Source organism: Telmatherina bonti, assembly GCF_933228915.1.
Source record: "Telmatherina bonti genome assembly, chromosome: 22".
Lineage (NCBI taxonomy): Eukaryota > Metazoa > Chordata > Actinopteri > Atheriniformes > Telmatherinidae > Telmatherina > Telmatherina bonti.
In genome coordinates, this window is record NC_136631.1 from 13,836,189 (window position 1) to 13,858,432 (window position 22,244).

General features: G+C 42.5%; 1 protein-coding gene across 1 annotated transcript in view; it reads left to right on the top strand.

The window, feature by feature from the left end:
• Positions 1-1,104: 1,104 nt before the first annotated feature.
• Positions 1,105-22,244, top strand: part of LOC306772661 (AT-rich interactive domain-containing protein 1B-like) — a gene marked incomplete at both ends in the record, with an annotated part of 174,903 nt that continues 153,763 nt past the window's right edge. Inside the window, one exon of the mRNA XM_079262259.1 lies at positions 1,105-2,355. Within this exon, the coding sequence (XP_079118385.1) occupies positions 1,105-2,355 (1,251 nt within the window). The remainder of the gene's footprint in view (positions 2,356-22,244) is intronic.

Below are 22,244 nucleotides of genomic sequence, written 5' to 3' on the forward strand. Positions count from 1 at the left end.
TGCTTCAGTACATATCATGTTAAATTCATGTGAATACTGAAGTTTATATTGAGCTCTGAGTTCCAGTGTCAAGCTGCACTGTGGAACAGTCCTATATATTTCAAATGATTGCATGCTTCCCCTTTCATTACACGATGGAAGGCTGGATTCGTCTTTGTTGCAGGAAAAATGGGCCTAAAATTCTGGAGGAAAAAAGAAATAAAACCGATATGAAGGCGTTATATAGTGAGATTACATTCTTATTCTGATGGCAACGTTGCTGCACACCGTTTGTGGTTGCGTGTCCGACTGCTGTCAGAGCTGCAGAGAAACTGGCTTGAGCTGAGGGACAGAGAGGGTGGGGGGGGGGAGAGGAAAAATCAGATCTGGATAATGGACTCGAGACTCGCAATAAGCCCAAAAGGTACAATATGTGTTTATTTGGAGGACGATTTTAGAAATTTTTAGATACGTATGTGCACATACTGGGAATATTGACTTGTGTCAGCTGTTTGGAAAAAAGAAAATTGACCTTAGAGTAAATGACGCCTAACTCTGCGCATGTGTGGGGTTTTAATAAGAGGAATCTGAACTTTATAATGAAAGTTTGGATATTTAGATTATAAACCAACTGTATTATTACATCAGTATCTTATTTAGTTGTTTGAGCCATAAAAGGAATGTTAAAGAGGGAGAAAAATACACAGTGAGTGCGCAATGGCTCAGTATTCCAGTCCGGATTTTCCATGTGAGGCGCGCTGGAGCCCTGGAGGAGGATAAGCTGGTAGAGCCCGCTCTCTCATGCCATGCTGGGCCACAAGGGCTCCGGGAGACGCTGCTACATTTCACTGAGAACCGGGATGGAGGAGAGGCGGAGGGGGGAAGGAAAAAAAGTTTCGTTTCAACCTGGCAGAAAAACTTTCAACATGAAGCCTCACTGACGCACCATTTCACCACCACAGCAACACCAGCGCTAGGAAAAAAAAAAAAAAAGATTGCTTTCCTTCTGAATATATTTTTTTCTTCAGCTCCCAGCTTGTGTTTTTCTTCCCCTCTTGTTGTGTTTTCTGTGCGCGAGGCTGGTCGGGGCTTGCTGTCATTGCGCGCTGAGATGTTGGAGTGACCATGGCTGCGCAAGTGGCATCTGCTCCGACCAGAACTAATAATAAAAATAAGAAATTATCAGGTGTTTTGGGTCCGGAGCTCAATTCGGGGAAATCCGGAGGAGGAGGAGGAGGAACCGTGCAGCGAACTGGGTCGATGCTGGGTGCCAGCGATGGGACTCTGAATAATGTAGACCATCACCGCCGGAACGAGCTCAGTATGGTTCATTCAACTTCCACGAGTCACGGCGCTCCGGACAGCCACGACAAGGCTGGGAACAGCCTCACGTCCGCGTCGGTGTCCAATTCCAACACTTCGTCGATGGAAACGGGCTTGATCGCAAACCACAAGCTGAAATGTGTGGGGAGCGGAGATCCCCCTCACGCACAGCCGCCGCAGCAGCCGCTGCCGCAATTTGGCCAGTTTGCGCCACATCAGCAGAGGCAGATCCAAAGTAACAACAACGTCAACAACAACAACGGCCAGGTTCCCCGTGGGGACAGAAGTATGGATCACCAACACCACGGCGGCAAGGAGAACCTGTTGGGGGGGCAGGAGGAGTCACAGCAGCAGCACATTCCGGGGAAAGGTGAGGGGGACCTCACCTGTAAACCCTCGGAGAGGATGATGAGTTCCAGGTTTGAACACGCGAACTTGGGGCCACCAAATAACAACTCTGAGTTTAACAACAACTACTATCCTTCAAGGCCATGTTATGACCAACATGGCGGGCCACAGCAACAAAGCAGCGGGATGGGGACCACGCACTCCTCGGTACACAACAGCATGGAGAACTCCCAAGAAGCAGGGTACCACAACAGCCAGTACGGCCAGTACCCAGCTTACCGGGCGAGCTACGGCGGCGGGGCCTACGGGATGATGGGGCCCTCTGGATGTCGGCAACCAGGGAACATGATGATGGGCAGCAACTCCTCAGCAAACCATGGCAAGTCTCCTCTGGGAGCTGCCTCGGGTGGCTTTCAGAGGTACCCAGGACAAACTCAACAACAGCAGCAGCAGCAGCATCCCTCAGGGGCCACCCCAACTCTCAACCAGCTCCTGACGTCCCCCAGCCCAATGATGCGGGGTTATGGAGGTGCCTATCAAGACTATAGCGGCCCCGCGGCTCAGCAGCAAACCAGTATGGGGCTGGGGAAAGACGTGGGGCCCCAGTATGGAGCAACCACAGCTCACTGGGTCGGGCAGCAGAGGAACCATCCGCTTTCAATGAACCCTACAGGCAACGGAGGGCAAGGCCTCGGCAGGACGCAGGTGAGTTTTGGAAACTTCAGGCGCACAAGTTGATCTAGTCAGAGCTGCAGGACAACGTGCCAGATGCGCTGTGGATCAGAGTGGCATGGAGTGTTTGTGAACAGTATGCAAAAGTTCCTTTTTCTAAATGTTTTTAATAAAATGGCTGTTACAGACTCATGCCACTGATTTAGTATTACCCATGTTAAAGACAAAGCTACACAAATTGAATGTAAAGAGGGAAGAAAATCGTAATAAACTTGTTTTTTTTCATTAGCAAATACCTTTGCTGTAAAATATTTCAAATAAGCCTAGAGAAATAAAAAAGACTGCGTTCCATGAAGTCAAATTGAAAGTGATTTTGCAGTTTAGACCGTCAGGATAAGGCAGAGGAGTGGATGTGCAGCTGCACGCGCCTCTCTGCCGACGTGGTCTCAGACACGTTGCAAAACGCCCCGCTTTCAGCGCGAGCTGTGTCCGAACAAAGTGAAACATTCCTGCAGATAAATGTGCCTACATACTTTAAATAAACGTTGAATAACTCAAATCTTTTACATTTTCTCTTGTTTGTAAATGTCAGCCAGACATTGCGACCGCTGACATCTGGTCTGTCCTTCTCTGCGCGCGCTGTCTGCGCGCTTCTGCGCGCCTCGTTTATTCCCACTCAGTGCTGCAAAGAATTTGAATAGTGGAGGTAAACTGAGTAAAAGCGCTGCACACCCCTGGCTCGCAGTTGACACCCATTCTGTCATCTGATTGGCTCCCAGTGGCCCTACTGGGTGGACTGCGTTCAGGAGGGAGGAAGGAAAAAAACCAAAACATTTTTGCAGGGTTCTTTTGGTCATGGCGCTGTAGGGATGCTGCATTCAGGTGTCATGGGAATATTCAGACTTTTAGACAACCCAAAGCAATAATTGACAGCTTATGAAAGTTTCCCCACTCTTGCTAATTCTCTTTTTTTTTTAGCTTGAGAACAGAGATGCAAAAGGCTGGAATGTCATCTTAAAGAGAAGAAAATGGATGGCTTCACATGTTTCAGTGACAAGCTCAAATAACACAGGATTTGAGGATTGTTTGCATGTGTTTATTTGATTTTCCTGCTTTCTAAATTCACACTATAATCTGTTGGAGATGAGCTTGAAAGGCTTCCTTCGGGGTACTTTAATGTGAGAATAGAATGCAAGTGCAGCTTATTATTCAGTCCTCCATCTGTTTGGGGTACTGCCTTTAAAGATCCTTAGGTGGCCCCCAAACTCTGTTGCAAAATTTCTGTTGTCAACAGCATGCCAACTGACAGGCAAGGGGGATAGGGGGGTGGGGGCTTCAAGTTCAGAACTGAAGCAAAACATCACCGATTCACCAGAAGAGCCATTATTCTGCACTTGTTTTTGCTGCATCAAATTATGCACACTGCTGGATGGCACATCTGGACGACTGGAGGGCAAGGAGGTTGAGCGTTGCTAGTGCTATATGCCTCTCGCAAAACAAAAGTAGTTCATTAGCCTACATTGTTTCAATCAAAGGCAATTTGTGGATGCAGAGGAAATGAGGTGACTGTTTAGCGTGGGAGGCTATGCTGTTGTAATGATTGTGTCAAATTATGCTAAAATGGTCACTAGAAACATGCAGCCATCGAACTCCTCAGCACAGTAATTATTAGTGACTGTGGTTTGATTAGTTGTTGAATATTTTAAATGGGTCAAAAATAATTAAATTTATCTTAGATATCATGTAAGCCGATTTTCACTCACACAGATATATCTTTACACACACACACATATATATATATATATATATATATATATATATATATATATATATATATATATATATATATATATATATATATATATATATATATATATATATATAATTTGAATAATGTGTGTGTGTATGTGTGTAATATTACTACAGGCAGGTATTTTAAACAATTCAAACAAACCAGTCTAATATGGTATTTTACAGTTGCACCACACACAGTTTTTTCCCCTCTTTAGGAGTAAGTCCATGTGCAACACAGTTTTTTTTCCTTGACTCTACCAACATTTCAGCAGCAGTATATTCACGCTACAAAAGCTCAATGTTTAATTCATATTTGGAGCTGCAGCGCTGCTCTCCTGCGCGCTGACAGGCTGTGTGTAAAAGGCGAGCGGTGTAGTTAATAATACTGCCTCCAAATTGGCCCGTGATATGACTGCACTTCACTTCAGAATGCGTTTGGCTGAAGCACGCCTCTGTCACCTGTTGGCACTGTCCTCCCCCACCCTCCCTTCTTTCTTTCAAATTCAATTTCCCTCCCCACTGCCTCTCTTCAGGAGCAAGCTGCGAGCGAAACAAGCAAACCTCATTTACACTGCTACCCCATCCCCTCCACACTCACTTTTTTTGGTCAATCATCAGAATGAAAGCCCACCAGTGTGCATGTTTATTCTCTATGTGCATACCTCAGATATGCATGGGATTCCTAAAATCGTCCATCAAATAAAAACATTACCTTGTACCAGATTTTTTTCTAAATTATGGCGTTATGTTCAGGGTCTAGTTTATGTCTGTAAAATTGGCTTCCTCCAGCATCTCAAACTGTAATTCTCCTTCCTGTAGAGCATCTATCTTTGCTGGCATATCAGCCTATCTTTATTTTTTAACTTTCTTTTTAGTTTACACCACAAATGAAACATTTCATGTCTAACAAGTGTTTGTCTGCTGTGAACTAATCAGATAATACACACGAAACAGTAAAAGTAATTAGTAGATAATAACGGAGCCTTAGTAAATGAGACATAGTGTTATTGCTCAGATAATTACAATAGCAACTCTTTTAAAATCTGACCTAATGAAATGAAAATGAACGCATGTCTACGGTTTCCACTAATTTATCACTATTATGCTCAGCGTTTCGCTGCTTTTTTCCACAGAAAGGGAATCAAAGCCCAGTAGCTCTACATATCAAAGCCCAGATCCAATCCCATCCTTGGTAAAGTGCTTACCTTGAAATGATCCCTGCTCGTGCTGCTCTCTCGTGCATACTGTTTACATTTATCTCTTATGAATTATTAGTGTGACTTTATAATAGGAGCAATACATCAATGTCACTTTGTATTATGCGGCTATCTCAGGGAGCCTTGTGCATAGTGATGGGCCCGACTGTGGCTGCTGCAATTTAATTTATGGAACATGTTCTGCATCAGACGGACAGCCCTCGGGGGTCTGGTCAGGAAATGGGCCTGAAGGTGTGTGTGTGTGTGTGTGTGTGTGTGTGTGTGTGTGTGTGTGTGTGTGTGTGTGTGTGCATGTCTGGGTGCTTAACTTTATTTTTGGACATGCTTTTAGATTTTCTGTTTGTGTGATTGTTTGTGCCAGAGGAAGATCCTTCGTCAGCACTAAGCAGTCCAGCTACAGCCCTGCCCTTCTCATGAGAACTCCCCCTCCCTCTGGTCTCTCCTCTTCCTCTTGCTCTCTGCCCCCTCCCGTCAGACGTTTGTTTATGTTGTTTTGTTTACATCTCAGTCTTGGCCAGCCAACGCTGCACTGATTAGCAACACTAGAGTGAAATTTTAATTTGCTCTGTTGCGCCAGATAAGGGCCCGTGCAGCGTTTTTCATCTTCCTCGGATGGAACTGGGAGCCTGCTCAGGTAATTGGCAGGCTGGGGTTATCCCTGGTCTGCATGTGTTTTCTACAAAACACCAATTAATTCTGATTTTGAAAAATGATAAGAATTATAAAACATAAAATAACTGTCCAGTTGCATCACTGGATGCAACTTTGTGTCATCAGCTTGCTAATAAAATAATTGTAACCCCCTCCCCTCCCCTTTTTTTTTTTTTTCTTTTATCAAATTTAGCTTTACTGCATTCATAACATCTCCTGAAATCAAAGGTTGGTGTGTAAACGCCCTGAAGAGAGGATTTAATTACTCCGAGCGGGTGTTGATTTTGTGTCAGCTGTTTCTCAGCTCTGTCTTATCTGGACTGCCCGCGTCATGGGGGGGGGTGCAGGAAAATAGAAACCAAAGCAGTGTTGGGGTAGAAAGTTAAATGTCCATGTGGTAAAATTAGATTTTTTTTCCACTTTGATGAAACAGTCCAAAGCCTTTTGCATCCAGTTTGAGCATCTTTTATATTTCCTTCCATGTTATTTGTGGGATTTAATCGCAACTTTGGCTTCCAGGTAATCTTTCCATGAACTGATGTCACTTCCTCTGTGATCATTACACATTCAATTTAAAGCACTGCTGTTTTTCCAATCAGTAGAGCTCAACACAAAATATAAAGAATTTGAATATTATTCAGCTAGTTGTTTTTTTCTTTTTCTTCAATAGATCATAATTTATGATTTAGTGCCGGTTCTCTCCATGTGAGCCGGCACGCAGAGACAGTAGGAAGGCCTGAGATGTGGAAATGTAGGCGATATTTGAAGTGAGTCACATGGAGACCTGCTGACTTCTGAGGAATGGGCCTGGCCGACTTTACAGAGACAGAAAGGGAGAGACAGAATCAGTAAGTGAACTCTGGCAAATGTCAGCACAGTTAAAATCTTCTCCCTCTGGATCTCACCCCACTTTATCCTTGCGAACGACAATGAGAAAGAAGTATTTATGAGTTGCTGGTCTTGAATACACGCCAATAAAATTCATATTATGAAATGAATTTTTATATAAATATATGATACATTAATAATCTCCTCCTCATAATCTGTGTGTGTTTGTGTGTGATGGGCATGTTGCCAGGTGGTGGTGCCCTGAACTTCCCCCAGCCCCACCACTGTCCCCATCCTGACCTTCACAAATGCTAATTAGCCACGTGGAGGCCCAGAATAGAAGACACCCCCTACCCACCCCACCTCCTCCTCTTTTGTTTCTGTCACAGAGGAGAGGTTGTTATTTACTTTCTCTCCTTTCTTTAGAAAGCACGTCGTATTCTACTAGATCTAAACAGATGGTCCCCTATATTGGTTGCTCTCACTTTAGAAGGCGCCTCTTTTTTTCTTCCTGTTTTTTCTCTCAATACACTCTTTTAAGCGACTCTTTTTTTGTTTTTTTTCCTGGCTCTCACTAGCTTGCTAGGTCTCCCAAGGGACCAGCAGTCATTTGAGAGGTATTTAGATGGGAGCATATCCTATTGAATATTTAAACACAGAACTGGACAGCTCTGTGGGCTGTTACTAAAACGCTGTCCTTTCTCCACGTACCGTATCTCCTAGCCTTGGCCAACAGCAAACAGTAAACAAAGCCCTCAGCCCTGTCTGAAAGTAGCAGGTAATGATCCGTCTACCAGCTTTAAAATCAGCATGTTCTTGTGTTTTCTTTGTATTACAGAATTAATGGACCATCAGATCAGGTCAACAGAAAAGAGGAAAATAACCGGCAGAAGTCCAGATGATTTCTTTCGTACCTGTTATTATTCTTTCTCACGGATCTGATGTCAGTTTTGGTGGAATTAATTTTTTTGACCTTGACGCTTGCATTTAGTAGTTGTAAGTTACTCTGGAGGCTTTTGAAGTAAAGTTCAAGCAAAGGTTGCAGTTCGAGCTTCATAACGCTTAAATTTTCCACTTCTTCATGTATGAAGTCAGAAAATATTCAGCGATTGCTGCTTTTGTGGGATGCAAAACACTCCCGCCTATAATTGTGTGTGCTTTTACTTGATGTATGAATTCCATGCAGGCAGCGTCCTCTCTTGCAAGCCTGTGAGAAAATCATTGTCATCATCATTGCCATCATCTGTCACTTCACACATCAAAGCCTCTGCACTCCTCAGTGTTTCAGCCAGACTGTGGGCTCTGCGCTCCAGTCACACATCTTGCTGTTTGGTTTTACATTGATCCTAATCAGTGCTGGCATGGTGGGACCATTTTGCTCAGTACAAAATGGGAAGAAAAAAAAACCCCAAAACACCCACAACCAAACGCTACCAGCACGGTGTTGTCTGTGGTTTATGCAGCACGCAGAGACAAAAATAGAAACGATGGGATGTGAACAATGCAACGAGTCTGTTAATGAGTTTCATCTGTGTCTTTGGATTCTCTGTTTGCTCCGCACACGGATATAAGCAATGCAATCCCTCTGCGGTTTTTTTTTAACCCTTTAAAGTCCCAACTTAAGAAACACTGAGGAGAAAAGAAAAATTTTTTTTTTGGTTTTTATCATTTATTACATGTGATGGGTCAGAACTGTTGTGGCGTGATCTTCTTATTATAGTATCTATTAGGAAGCAGGAGACAAGTATCAGATTGTGTAAACAGGGTTTCGAGCAAAGTTTCTAACAAAAAAGTGATGCAAAATGACTCAGAAACCATCATGTGTGATAAGTTTGGCTTCGTAGGGCTGACTTTAGGCACCATTATTAAATACTTTAAAACTTTCAACCTAAATCTTTAACCTTTTATCCACAATTCACTCCTCCGGTTCTGAAATCATTTGGTAATGTGATCATGCATATAAATAATCTTAAACTTCTCACACTACTTGCTAACTCACTGCAGCTGGCAAATATCAAACTGGTTTTATATATTGGAGTTAAAATTTGAGTTATTAGTCGCTGACAGTGTTGCCAAACAATTTTAGCCCTTGAGGCGAATGTCAGCTCCTTTTGAAAATGAAAACCGACATTTACAGTCTCACCTCCCGTTCTCACTGAAAAATAGACAAGCAGTGTTGACTCTTATAATCTGATGTTTTTGGTCTCTCTCTCTCTCTCTCTCTCTCTCTCTGCACCTTTCTGTTATGTTTACATTTCCCTCATCCTTAGGTGAGATCATGTGAAGTTGTTCACAGTTGTCTGATTTCTCCCTCTGGCTCAGCAGTCTTAAGAATATCTTTTAGTGTGATGTGCCATTGTTTTTTCTAAAACGCCCTGCGTTGTGTGCATGATCAAGATTAGTGAGAGGATCATCTGTAAAGTTTGTCCTCCAACTAGATTTCAAAATCAGTAACTCTTGTTGTCTGAGCCCTGGATTATGTGCGCATCAGTCTTCTGTGCTGACTGGCATTCTCTTCGTTTCCCTGGCCACAACATCTTCTTGTCATCCCTTTACTTTTCCCACCAAACCCATTCCAAGCCCATTACAGTTTAGTATGTTTGTGTGTGTGTGGGGATACGCTGGTAATTTATAGACACTGGTCAAAACAGGACACTCGTGGTCACTCCTGGCAGGATGCTGCTTCATTTAGATCAATTTCATCTCAACAATTTAGGAGGCAACTGTTCACCACATCCCTTTTCTGTGCAGAGACATGTGCACAGTGGACACACGCATGCATATTTCACACTTCTCGCTCGCTGGAGATGCCGTATGCGGGATAAGAGGTTATGTTAGAAATTTTGTTAGCTGCAGTGGGCGTGGAGTGAAGAATTTAGTCTCTTGTGTTTCTCTTGGACTTCTTAAACCTCTCTGATACGGCCAGACTTGTGTTCGACATTCCAAGCACTCCTTTGACAGGAGCCGGATGAAGTGGTTTCGACATCGACAACACAAGTGAACTTTATGTTTAAGTTTAAATGCCTTTATTTCTTAAGGATGTTAATTCCTCCAAGGGACATCAATACGGATTGTGGGAGCAGATGTTTGCCGTGCATAGTTAAGCTCCCTGTGCAACAGTGTCTGTGTGTGTTTCCGTTTGTTTCTGATTGCATGCACATGTGTGTGCCCACCCTGCTCAATGAACATCCACGGTTACTGTTGGCTAAACATGCAAAGGTTACTGTAATGTCAGACACATGCCAGAGGGGAGTGTGGAATACCACATTAACATAATCCATGGAAGACTGTCCCATTTACAAACATTGCTGTGCAGGGCTGAGCAGCACAGCTCTGCAGGAGCACCTGACTGGGTTCGGCTCCACGAAACCGTGTGGGACCGAATGGGGGGACATCACAAAACCACCTCTCTTATGGAAAGACACCAAACTGATACAGATCTTATTTTTACACTCGACTGGTGTGATTTGCTGTTTGACTTGTCTTATCTGAGTTGCAGATGTCAGCAGTTTGTGGTGTAGCATGAAAACTTATCATTCAGTGAGACTGATTACTGAAATTCAATCTCACTAAATATGTTTGTTTTAGATGCATTTCTCAAATGATAGTGCAAAAATTTCCCACATTTACTGGAGGCTCAGTTGAGGAATTAGTTGTTGTTTTTTTTAGCAATATTCTAAAAGTTTGATTCAGAGGCACTAACTCACCTTCTTTAGGAATCACCATAGACATGAATGCAAATCTAGTTGAATATTAAAAGCTTTAATTTTTAATTAGATGTTTTATGGTGGTTGATCTGGCTGACGTGATGCCCTCTCACCTGCTGATGCTGAAAGTTGGACTGACTCTTGTAATTATGCATGCAGAAAGGAGGCTCTCGGAGCATTTAGAAAAAAAAAAAAAAAAAAAAAAAGAGTTTTTTTTTTCCCCCATATTTGCAGCTCTGTTTGGGTGCACTGGTTCAGCATTGTTTTGAGGGATCTATTGTTTTCGCTCGCATAACCCGTATTTTAATTAGTCCGTCTCTGGAAATTCCCTGCGTGTGTTGTGGTTTTTGTTGGGCGCTGCAGACTCCCACAGCTCCGAGGCATTTCTCAACATCTTTCTTTAACACATAGGCCACATTTTAAAAAGCCAAGTCATGTGCGGAAACTTCTGCTAATTCATTTTTTTCCCTCCTCTGTGTTTAAAGGCATTCAGCACAACAGCACCCCCTCCCCCTCCTCTCCCTCCATCTCCCCTTGTTGTTCCGTCTTTCCTCTCTTCCACCTCAGCTGTGTCTAAGTCTCGCTTTCTGTCTTTTGGATGCTAGTTGTGGGTGACCTTGGCTGGTGACTACAGTGCCTACTCATTAAGTAGTAAAGATGAATGGTTCCATTATAGCGGGGGGAAAACGAGCAGGGCCAATTAGTGGTAATTAACGGCGGAGAAGGTGAAATGCTCTGGAGGGCACCCTGACCTGGACTCTGGAGGGGGCAGAAGGGGAGCAGGGGGCATGTGTATGAAAGAGATTTAGCAGTAGAAATGCACATATGTTCATGAACATATGCAAGCTAAGGGCAGTGATTATATGTTTTAATGTTACAGTTGTGTGATGATATATGTGCAAAGGGTGTGTGTAATAAATATCTTTACATGTAAAGGAAATATTCATGGGAATGGTTTACTGCAGCTTTACTGTGTGTGTATGTGACTTCAATGTATTTTCATTACCTCTTCAATTTGCTTTGTATTTCCCACAACATGAGGGATCAGTGCGCATGCGCAGCCTCTGCATTCACTCATCCTGTCTGGCATTTTAGTAACAAAAACAAAGTCCACAGTGACTGCAAACTGTTGGTAATATGCATTCAATTTAAAAAAAAAAGGGCAAAAAAAGTGTGTATCAATTCCAAGCTACTATTCATCCACCCACCCATTTTCTTCCATTTATCTGTGGTCGGGTCATGAGGGCCAAGATTGGGATGCCTGACTTTCCCTTCCCCTGGCCACCTCTTCCAGCTCATGTGGGGGGATCCTGAGGCGTTCCCATGATCAGAATGGCAAACCACAGTCTTATCCATTAGTTTAGGCTACTTTGTCAAAGTGACACACCAACTGACTGAGAAAATCAAGACGCTGTGCATGCATGCATTAAAATCATATTAAAGCTTTCCATCATGTAAACACACAACCGACCGCTTTATTTAGCATCCATGTAAACATGTCAGCTGGAATATCTGATCAGACTTTTATCAATCAGATATTACATATTTGTCCATGTATACATAGTCTATAATTGCGAAATCACTCAGTTGTAGAGGTGATGAATTTATTGCACAAATGGGTTTGTGACGCTTTCACTGAAATGTGGCAAACATGTGTGGCGCCTGTGCGTACAGACGCATCCTGCCTCCTACTCCTACTCGGACTGCTGTCTCTTGACTTCCCTTTCATGTCTACAGATGGACAATAATCCCGGCTTTGCTGTTTTAGCATGTCATCTCACCTCAATGATTCTGACAGTCAAATACAAGTTTGGACACAAAAGCCAGTTTATTTTACAGACACACTTTCTGCCCTCTGGAAGCAGCCATGTGCATGCGTGAATGATATTCACATACATGGTTATTTGTTAGCTAAGATTATGCCTTTACGATTGGTATGATGGGTTATGACAGCAACATAGTCCATCCAGCATGTCTGGGGTCTTCCCAGGAGTGGGATACACCTGGAGCACCTCATCCAGATGTTGCCACCCCCATAATGAAAAACATAAAAGCTTCACAATCCTCATCAACTAAACATATTATGTTTTACATGAAATCCAATCAAACTTTGTGTTGCACGTTTCATAGAAAAGCATATCAACTTAACATAAAAATAAAAACAGTTTCACACTTAAATACACACACACACACACACACACACACACACACACACACACGTTACCCACGCACGCACAAAACCCAACCCTTCCCCTGACTATTAATGCCAAAATAAAAACTAATAACTTCAGGATTCTATCTCTGTATCTGACTCTCTTGGATTCAAATCTTAATAATCGAACTATTAAAAGGGTAAAAGCATATATGGCAGTTTGAGTTATTACATGACAGCTCAGGTCAAGTGCTCTCTAACAGCTGATCACGTGTCTTTAGCTCCTTTCAGTGTTAAATTAAGCCGTAAAATATGCAATGATGTTCAATAATCAGCTTTTCAAAGTCACGTGGTGCTGAAGACATTTCCCGATGATGTATTTGGTTTAGTGAAAGCAAAAGTTTTTATTTTTCTCATTTCATTGACGGAGACCTTCAGATGCTCAGTTTAGGAGAGCACCAAAAAACTTCAACGTTTTGCTTTTTTTCGTTCAGTTTTTTCTTTTTTTTTGCAACAATGTCCAAAAAGATTCACCTTTAGTTTTATGTTATTCACAATGTAGGACATTCATATAGGCTTGAAAGAAGACATGAAATGCAGGATTTGGCATCGGCACACTGTCTTTGAGTCAGGGTTACATCACAGATTCTCAAACAGACACATCCATAAACTACCATTTCAACAACCGCAGAGAGTGAAAGCAGACAAAAAAAGGTGGAATGACAGTTTATGGAAGTATAAATGGAATATAAAACTATGTACAGAATACAGTACAGAATTTAAAACTGGACATTAAATATTCTCAGTATTTCCTTAAGTTGTGCATAAATACTATGATTGATTTAAATGAATAAAAATAAAGCAGGGATTAGTGGGAGATACGGTCTATATAATCCTATATTGTTCAGGTTTTTATTGTAATATTTCAAGATATAATCTGCACTCACAACTATCAACTATCCCTGTAGGGTAAGTGTAATTTCAAGTCACTCATCGTGATGTAAAAACTGGGATAAAATATTGATGTGAAATTTTAGACGTCATTGCAAACTGGAAAAATAATGAAAAAAAGGATCAGAAAACTTTGTGTATTCCAGAAATATTCCTGAAAATAGACAAACTCAAAACACTGGCAGTTATTTGAAATGGATATCACATATTAATGGCAGACGACCCAAAACAGAATTGGAATATGCCATGAAGAGGTGAAGTAGTCCCTCAAGAGGTAGGTTTACTCGAGTTTTTGTTTAAAAAAAACCCCAAAAAACTGAAAAAAGTGTTCCAGAAAAACACTGTTTCAGAAAAGGTGACATGTTAGACTTTGCTTTTTAGTCTACCCCAAAAATACATCTGCATATTTGCTTATTGTCTCGTAATTTCTGCTCTTTGGTTTCAGGGTGGAAGAGTTATGAAATCCCTAAACCAATACAGGCACATAGACTGGAGAGAGAAAGACTCATAGACATATACATATACATCTTTATTATGTCTGTTCAGGCTAAAGTTACCACAGCTCATGGTTAACTTCACCAGTGTAGCCTAAGTAACCTTAGTTGAGCTGCTGGTTGACGCAGGTACATGTAAGGGGATGTTTGTATTTGTAAAAGCAGCACTCAGTGCTGACTGGAAAAAATACTGGGTATAGTCCGCATACCCGCATATACCTTGGACTACACCACTGATGCCATGCAAGTAGCAGCGTCCATAGCAACCACAACTGACAAATTTAAAGGTTCCTGTTGGACTGATATGAATAAATTGGAATAGTTCACTATCCCATATGAGTGGGTTGATAACCAGTGATAATGTTGAGTGAAAATATCTGAATCTGGAGCCCCGTCAATATTAGCACCTCATCGGTTTTTCAGCGCCATGTTATATTTCTTGTCATTACCAATGTTTAAGGTGAATTAAAAATAGAACAACAAAATGATCTTTTCAGTCATGTACACCCAACAATTCAAGAGTCAGTGGGTTTCATTTAAAATGATCTGATATTAAAAAACCAAACCTAAAAGCAACAAAAAATGACGTTATTCGAGAGCAGAACTTTACCAGCGTATCAAAGATAAATCAGTGACTTTATGATAAAGATATTCAGACGTTTCTGCTGCGTTTTCTGCTTTTTTTGTTCATTCAGAACCTGAAAAACCCTGAAGGGAACTCAACAGAGTGCTACCATTCATTTATCATTGCCCTTATTTTTTATATAAATCCTATGAACTCTAAGAGCAGCCGGATGCGTTGTAGGGGAGTTGGGAAGATGTTAGAGAGGTGTGTGTGTGTGTGTGTGTGTGTGTGTGTGCGCGCGTTGCATGTTCAGGCAAAGCTGGACAAGAGCGTCCTTGTAGACATTTCCACATGCTGACAGATGGGAAAATCTCACAGGGATCCGACGAGTTTGAGCAATTAGAGGTGACGAGGTCAATAGCCGGCAACACCTCTCTTTGACTTTTGACTCTTGGCGCGATGTCACTTTCCCTCCTGCCGCCCTTTGGTGTTGCATGGAAGCTTGTTAGGTCTGAGAACAAAAAGGCCCCGAAATGCCAAGCCAATATACTGTCAGCGTTAATGAACATTGTGTGATCACTTTTGTTCTTAATTGGGGATTTTTTTCTTTTCTTTTTGTGCTGATCTTTGCTGTATTTCAGCATCTCAGTAACAAGGAGAAATTCAAGGTTGTTCAGTGAGAGACCGCACTCTCCCTCTGCCTCCCTTTTTCTCCCTGCAAGTTGATTTACTTATCCTGTCTGCTTTCCATTTTTTTTCATCAGTTCGTGGTTGTCCCAGCCTTGGGATCTGTTTGGGTGTCACTAGTGTGGAGACTACATATGAGCATGCACATGGCGATACTGCTGGCTGTAGAGAGCACCACGTTCTTTATGCATCTAACATTGAAATCCTGTCAAGTCAGTAAAGCAGTATTAAAAATCCTGGTTGCATGCTTACTATAATAGACGTGTTAGTATTAAAGAGCGACAGCATTTGTATCTGCTGAAGGCTTTTTAAGGTATTTTGCAGAATGCTGGCAAAGCGCTGCTTTCAGAGCCCCTGAAATTGCTATGCCTGGTAAATGGATGGTTTGAGGAGTATACAATGTATTAGAAGTCAATTGTGCATGGTAGGGCCTATTTTCCATATCACTAGTCGAACAAGTGTGTTACTCTGCATGTGTGTGTAGTTGTTGCCTCTACCTTTGTGACACACACGCACACAATTTCAGATTATTCAAGCCATTTCTATATATTCCCCTGTTGCTTCAGCATCTTGAGGGTCTGTCATGTGAAGATTTTTTTTTGTGAGGGGGAGGGGGTTGACATGTATAACAGAAATGATTACCCATAATGGCCTTGTTCCCCCCACTTTTTGCATATTTATTCCCTTTACCTCTTTTGACATTTATTTTATGACTGCTTACATATTAAATATTTAAATAAACAGAATTGGGGGGCTTGGGCTGAGTTTTGCCGGAGGGGGGGGGTGAAGGGTTGGGAGTTGTGGAGGTGGGAGGAAGGGAATGGATGATGACATTAATTTCTGAAACGAGGAAAAGGTGAAAGAAAATATAGGGGGGGGGTGTTAGCGGGAGGAAAAGCAGCAGCGGTGGAGACGAGTGAGGGGAAAAAAATGCTTCGCTTGGCTCCAATCAAAGCGGGTGGAGGAGGGCGACGTGTTTTTTTTTTTTTTTTTTTTTTTGCTCATGCCTGGCAGCAGCAGTGACAGACGCTTGTGCGTGCGCATGAGCGTACAAGCGGGAGTGTTTGTGTGTGTGTGTGCATTGTTGTAGGGCTCATCCGTCACCGTTTCCTGGGGATGCAGGAGGATGTGGGAGAGAAGGCCCTCGTGGCTCATATAAAGCAGTTCGCTGTACCGAGGCAATATCAGTTGCATGACAAGCTGCAAGGAGATCAGAGCACAAAATAAAGTAATGAAGGGAGTGAGGGGTAAGAAAAAAAAGAGAATGTGAGAAGGAAATAAGTGTAACAGAACAACGAGATGGGGGCATGTTTAAATAAAAAAAAGGGGAAGAAGAGAAAGAGGAGGATTTCTTTTTTTATCTTTCACCAGGAAGGGAGGATGGAGAGAAGGTGGGCAAAGACTGTGAAGGGGAGAGATTAGAGGGGATAAGGAAAGAAAGAGAAAGAACAGACACTATATATCGAGAGACAGAGTGGCCAGTCTTGTGTTTGCAGGCGTCGGTGGGAGGCCCATTACTGTCAGGCTAATCTTAAAATAATTAATTTTGAAGTCGACGCTTTTTAAAGAGTATTGTAATTGAATCCTAAATTAGGCTTGGGAAAGGGGACGCGTCCTGCTTTGCTGCAAGTCTGTTCCCATTCTCTAGTCATACATACACACCCACACACACTCACACATCAGTGGGTTGTGTGCAAAAGGCGTTCGTTCAGAAGGAGGGGGTTGGAGAAAGACAACAGGCGAAGGAAATGCTAATGAAATGCATATTTGGGGAGAAAGGGGCCATCTATAATTTAGCCGTGCTCTTTGAATGTGAATGATGCGTGTGCAGGCGCTGTGATTTATTTTTGTTGTGCAGAGTAGGCTTTATTCTTGTAAACAAATGTGGGGAAAAGAGGCGAATAAAAGTGGAGTAATAAAGTAAACAGAATGGTATGAATACATTTAGCTGGTGGCATGAATAATTTGTATACGGGACAGAGGGGTTTGATGAAAGAGAGATGACAGATATGAAAGCCGGTATATCGCCTGATGAAATTTTTGGAGTTGGTCTCCAATTCACAGTTTTCCAGCACTTGTTTTATTTTTTTTACTTTTGTGTCATTTCTCTCGCTTATGGAATAACACTCTCTATCTGCTCTCCTCTCTTTATACACATAGAAGTAGGTTAAAGACACTGCCGACACACACACACACACACACCTCACAACCCCTCTAACTGAGGCTCAATGTGCTTTCACTTACACACACTGTTGCTCACATTGCTCCTCGTGGATGACCCCTACAAAACTATAGACTATAGAACTTTCTGGATCAAAGCTTTTGGAAAAGGGCTCTGTCCTCCATGCACATGGGGCCTTCTCCATAACTCTGGCAGAAAAAAAAGAAATAGATGGTGCAGGGTCAGGGAGGCGGTTTTGCTAGGTAGTAATGGAAACTAAGCAGTCAACAGATGCCTTTTATCAAAAGTCAAACAGTAGAAGGGCTAGGGGGCAGTTTAAGCTCTGGTGCATTATTTTGACATTTTGTAGATTGAGCTGAAGTTTATGAGCAAATTAGTCCTAAAATGTCTTTAGATGTTTGAGTTTTTCTTTGCTAACCTCGTAGCAATATGAAAAAAAAAAAAAACCAGATTAAAGGATTGCGGTGAGTCAAATAACATATAGAAAGCAGTGTGGCTGTGACGATATGCTTTTGTCCCGATTCGATTCGATTCCGATTTTTTTTTTGGTTGCCGATTCGATTTAAATTGCAATTCTCAAAATTCTTTGATATTGATGATTTTTGTAGATTAAAAAGAATTTCTTTTAAAAAATAAAACTACTTTTTGCTTGTAATTTTTTTTTATTTCAGTTAGGAAAAAACAACATAGTAGCCAGATCATTATTCTGCTGCTATAATGCCCAAGAAGACTAAGATTAATAAAAAGAATAAAATTGACAAGAAATTTATAGTGGATTAATTTTATTCATTTGAAAAAAAATCGATTTTTTAACAAAAAAATTTAATTTAAAATTGTGAAGAAAAAAATCCAGATTTTCTGATTTTTCGATTCGATTTTCCCACCCCTAGAAAAGCATTCTAAGAGACATGTTGGTCCTTGCCTTCACCCCAGCTCACTTGGCAATGCACTTCAGGCTCAGCTTTCTTATCACCTGTATTAAAACAGCTTTTTTTTTTCTTTCTTTTTTTCCCTCCTTTTAAGAACTGAAATGCAGGAAATTCTTCAGTCCCGGTGCAGGAATCTGGCTTCATCTGTATGACAAATCAAACATTCCTCATGCTGTTTTCCAAATGTTTGAAACCTATTCAACTCCTATTTGGCCCAGATCTGACAGCCATAAACTTGCCCCAGAACATCCCATTTTCTCCTGGCTGGCTGAGATGAATAACAGCAGAGACGACAATATTGTGGTCTATCTGAGCACGGCTGACTCCTCTGTCTCTGTTATCCCTCTATCAATAAGGAACACAGGCCTGTCAGAAGGCCTGCCAACTGTCTGGCCGTCCACGCAGCCTGCTCTCTACGCAACATCTGGACACAGATGGCACACACTGATCTCACACACATAGACAATAGATTCTGACTCTGGCACACATTCACGGACATGCTGTTCATTTACAGTTGGCTAAAATGCTTATTTCTGTGTATCCTAATCTTTTCTCACATGCAAACATTGTTATTTCTCATTTGTTAGTCCTGATATGGCTCAGGTAAACATCTCATTTCTCTCATAAAATTAGAATATTAATGACATCTGTGTGTTGGCGACGTTACACGTTACACATAAAAGGTTGGTCGTGGTCGTTTGTGTGAGGCGATGATCAGATGATCTGCAGTGGATTGCTCTCATATTATGTCATTATATAGGTAAACTGAATGCAACATTTCCATTCAAGCTGCTCAGCTGTTTGTTTTGTTCTGTGCAGGGATTTTTTTTTTCTAGACAATCATACTGAAATATAATTAAGGTCTTTAACTGCAAATATAACTCAGTTTTCCCAGTCATATGTTATTCATATGGTCTGACACAGCCAGTCCACTATAAACATAGCTGCCCTGGGGCTTGGCAATAATGGAGTTCAGAGTGAGTCAGAGGTGTGTGTACGTGTAGTCAGGCCATGCATCAGGGCTCCCATAAGCCTGGAGCCCCTCATTGATCGACCCCTGCACCCCCCCCATGTTCCCAGCCAACTTTGGTGATTGATTCCCAGTCATGGCTCAGGAGATGGGAGGCCTTGCCTGGACTGACAGAGCCTGAGGCCTCCCAGAGGTTGACCTGAAGGTGCTGCGAGGGAAGAGAAGCCTATTTCCAGGGCCCTTAACCCAAGTCCACAAGATCATTTCTGGGGACGCCTTCGCAGCAGGGTGGCGGGATGGAGACACACATTCATTACAGGAGAAAATTAAGGCCACATCTGCTGCTGCTGCTGCCTTGACCACTATATGGAGCTGGGAGGAGAAACAAGGTGGGGAGGTGCTGAAGTGTGTGCCTGGGAGTGTGCAGAAGGTGAAAAGGTGAAGAGATATTACCATTCGAGGATATTGGGAGAGGGTGAGGAGGGGCGGGGGATACTATCCTAGCATGCTATTACACAATCTGTCATTGCCAGACACATAATCGCACTTTTCTTGAAAGCAGGAATAAATTTTCTGACTCCACTTGCTACGTTCAGACCTCTAACCTGCTGCGTTCCCTTCCGCACTGAACATCACTGCCGCCGCGCTTTCGCCGGCCTCTCTCCCTGTAACTTTACGGTGGTTCAGCAGAGAGGTGGGGGGGGGGATTTATATGAAAATCAATTTTTTTTAATTAACTTTGTAAATTTCCAGCGGAGCTGTGAGACGTGGGGGCCTTGTGTGTCGTGCCGAGTCTGATAATGAAATCAATTAGGTTCAAATTGTTTCAGGTGACTTTTAATGAGTATCTAATATCAGCCTGAGGAAGGAAGGTCAGGATGACTGTTTGTTGGTTGCTTTTTTTTTTTTCTTTAAGTGATGAATCACCTGCAGGAGAAATATGGATGTTTCCACCATGAAGGACTGGGCAGCGCTCCAAAAACACACAGCCTGAATGTAAATCCTTGTTTTCGTGGGGAACCTATTTAACTGCACCGCAGGAGTGACCTAATTTGACAACTTCCTTTTCTTAGATTGTGTTCAGTTGCTGTTTGTAAATTTGAAAAACACATGTTTTGCAAGTGCCAAACAAAATCATAAAAGAAGGATGAATAAAAAAAAAAAAAAAAGCTTAATAAAGGGGAGGGGTGCTTATTGTGCTCTTTCTTTAGATGCTTCCGTATTCATAATTTACACAGCTCCCTCTTCTCCAATGGCCAGCCTCCCAGCTTGAGGAGCTCGTTAAGCTTTGCCTTACACGAAGACTAATGGATGGCAGAGAGAGCCCCCTCAGGACCCTTTAGCATCATTTCTGCTGGTCTGCTCTCTTAGTATTCACTTATGTTTTTTTTTTTCCCTACTCTGAGCACAATAGCGCGAGTAACCATTGCTAATTCATAAACACACTTGGCAATGCATAGGACCTTGTTCATAATTATCCAAGCAGCAGAAAAGCTGTTTCTCTTATAGACTTATTACATTTGTAAAGGTGCTTGAATAAGGGAGGGAGGGGGGGGGGGGGGGGGGTCTATCCAGCATAATTTTAATGCCAGCATTTCCGTTTGGCACGGGGAAACGTGGGAAGCAAAAGGGCAACATATTTACTCTAAAAGCCTGGTCTCTCACTTTGGGGCAAACAGAGTTATTGTGATGGTGCCCTGTTTTTTTCTCTTTCATTTGGTTATGTAACAGCATCTCTCTGTGGGGTTCTGGAGGCTGGGGAAGTTAAGAGAGGACTGCATTCTTCTCGTTCTACCATGGCCCTTAGACGAGATGGGCTTTTTTTTTACCCACCCCGACTGCATGATGTAAAACCTTCACATCAGCTGCAGATTGTATGAAAATAGGCAAAAATAGGCAAGCAGCAGCGTTGTTTGCCCGAAAGACTAAGACTGATTTGTATTTGTTTTGAAGGAACTGTGGAAGCCTTTTCAAGGGGTCCCTCTGTTCAATTAACATTTTTATCATCGGAACTGTGCAGTTTTGTAGTGACATAAGCTGACTGCGTGTGCAGAAACGGCGCACGAGTTAACTGTAAAAGCGGTGGAGTAGAGAAGAAGAATTCTGATCTTAACTACACAAGAAAAATTGCCATCAAGTGTTCGTTGGAAAAGAAGCTTTCCACTAACAAGGACCTGTGGATGTTTATCTGTTTTCTTCCTTGAGTGGCTTCTCATGGTGTTTTGGAAGTCTGAATGATTCCATCTGGAAAAAAACTGCATCCAAGCTGAAGGTTCTGCCTGCCAAATTTTCTCTCACACATGCTTCCTCGACTGTTTGCAGACGATTGCATTTTATTTGTTTTCATTCTCTAATGGCGTGTCGCATGCATGTCGGCCACGTCTCATTTTGTCATTGAGATTTTCTCTATCTTTCCCCCCCCCCCCCCCCCCCCCCCCCCCCCCCCTCCCCTGTCGACTTTTTAGCTCCCACTTTCTGCGAAGGAAAAGGGCTCTGGTGACCCTGTGACCCCAATCTCACTTGAGACAGATGAAGCAGCTTCTCGCTTTCTCCTTCCTCCCTTTCCTTTGCTCTCCCCTCCTCTCCTCCATTCGCTTCCTCCCTTCGCTTAATGACGTCTTTGTGCTGTGCCGTGACGAACTGAACACACAGCAACTTTTCCTGATGCAACGGGTGAAGGGGGGGGAGAATGGGTTGTGCATGTGTAAGGTGTAAATATTGGTGTCAAACGTTGAGGGCACACTGATCCCCAGCTCCTAGGACGCTGCAGGATGGTGAGCAATTATCCATGTCAT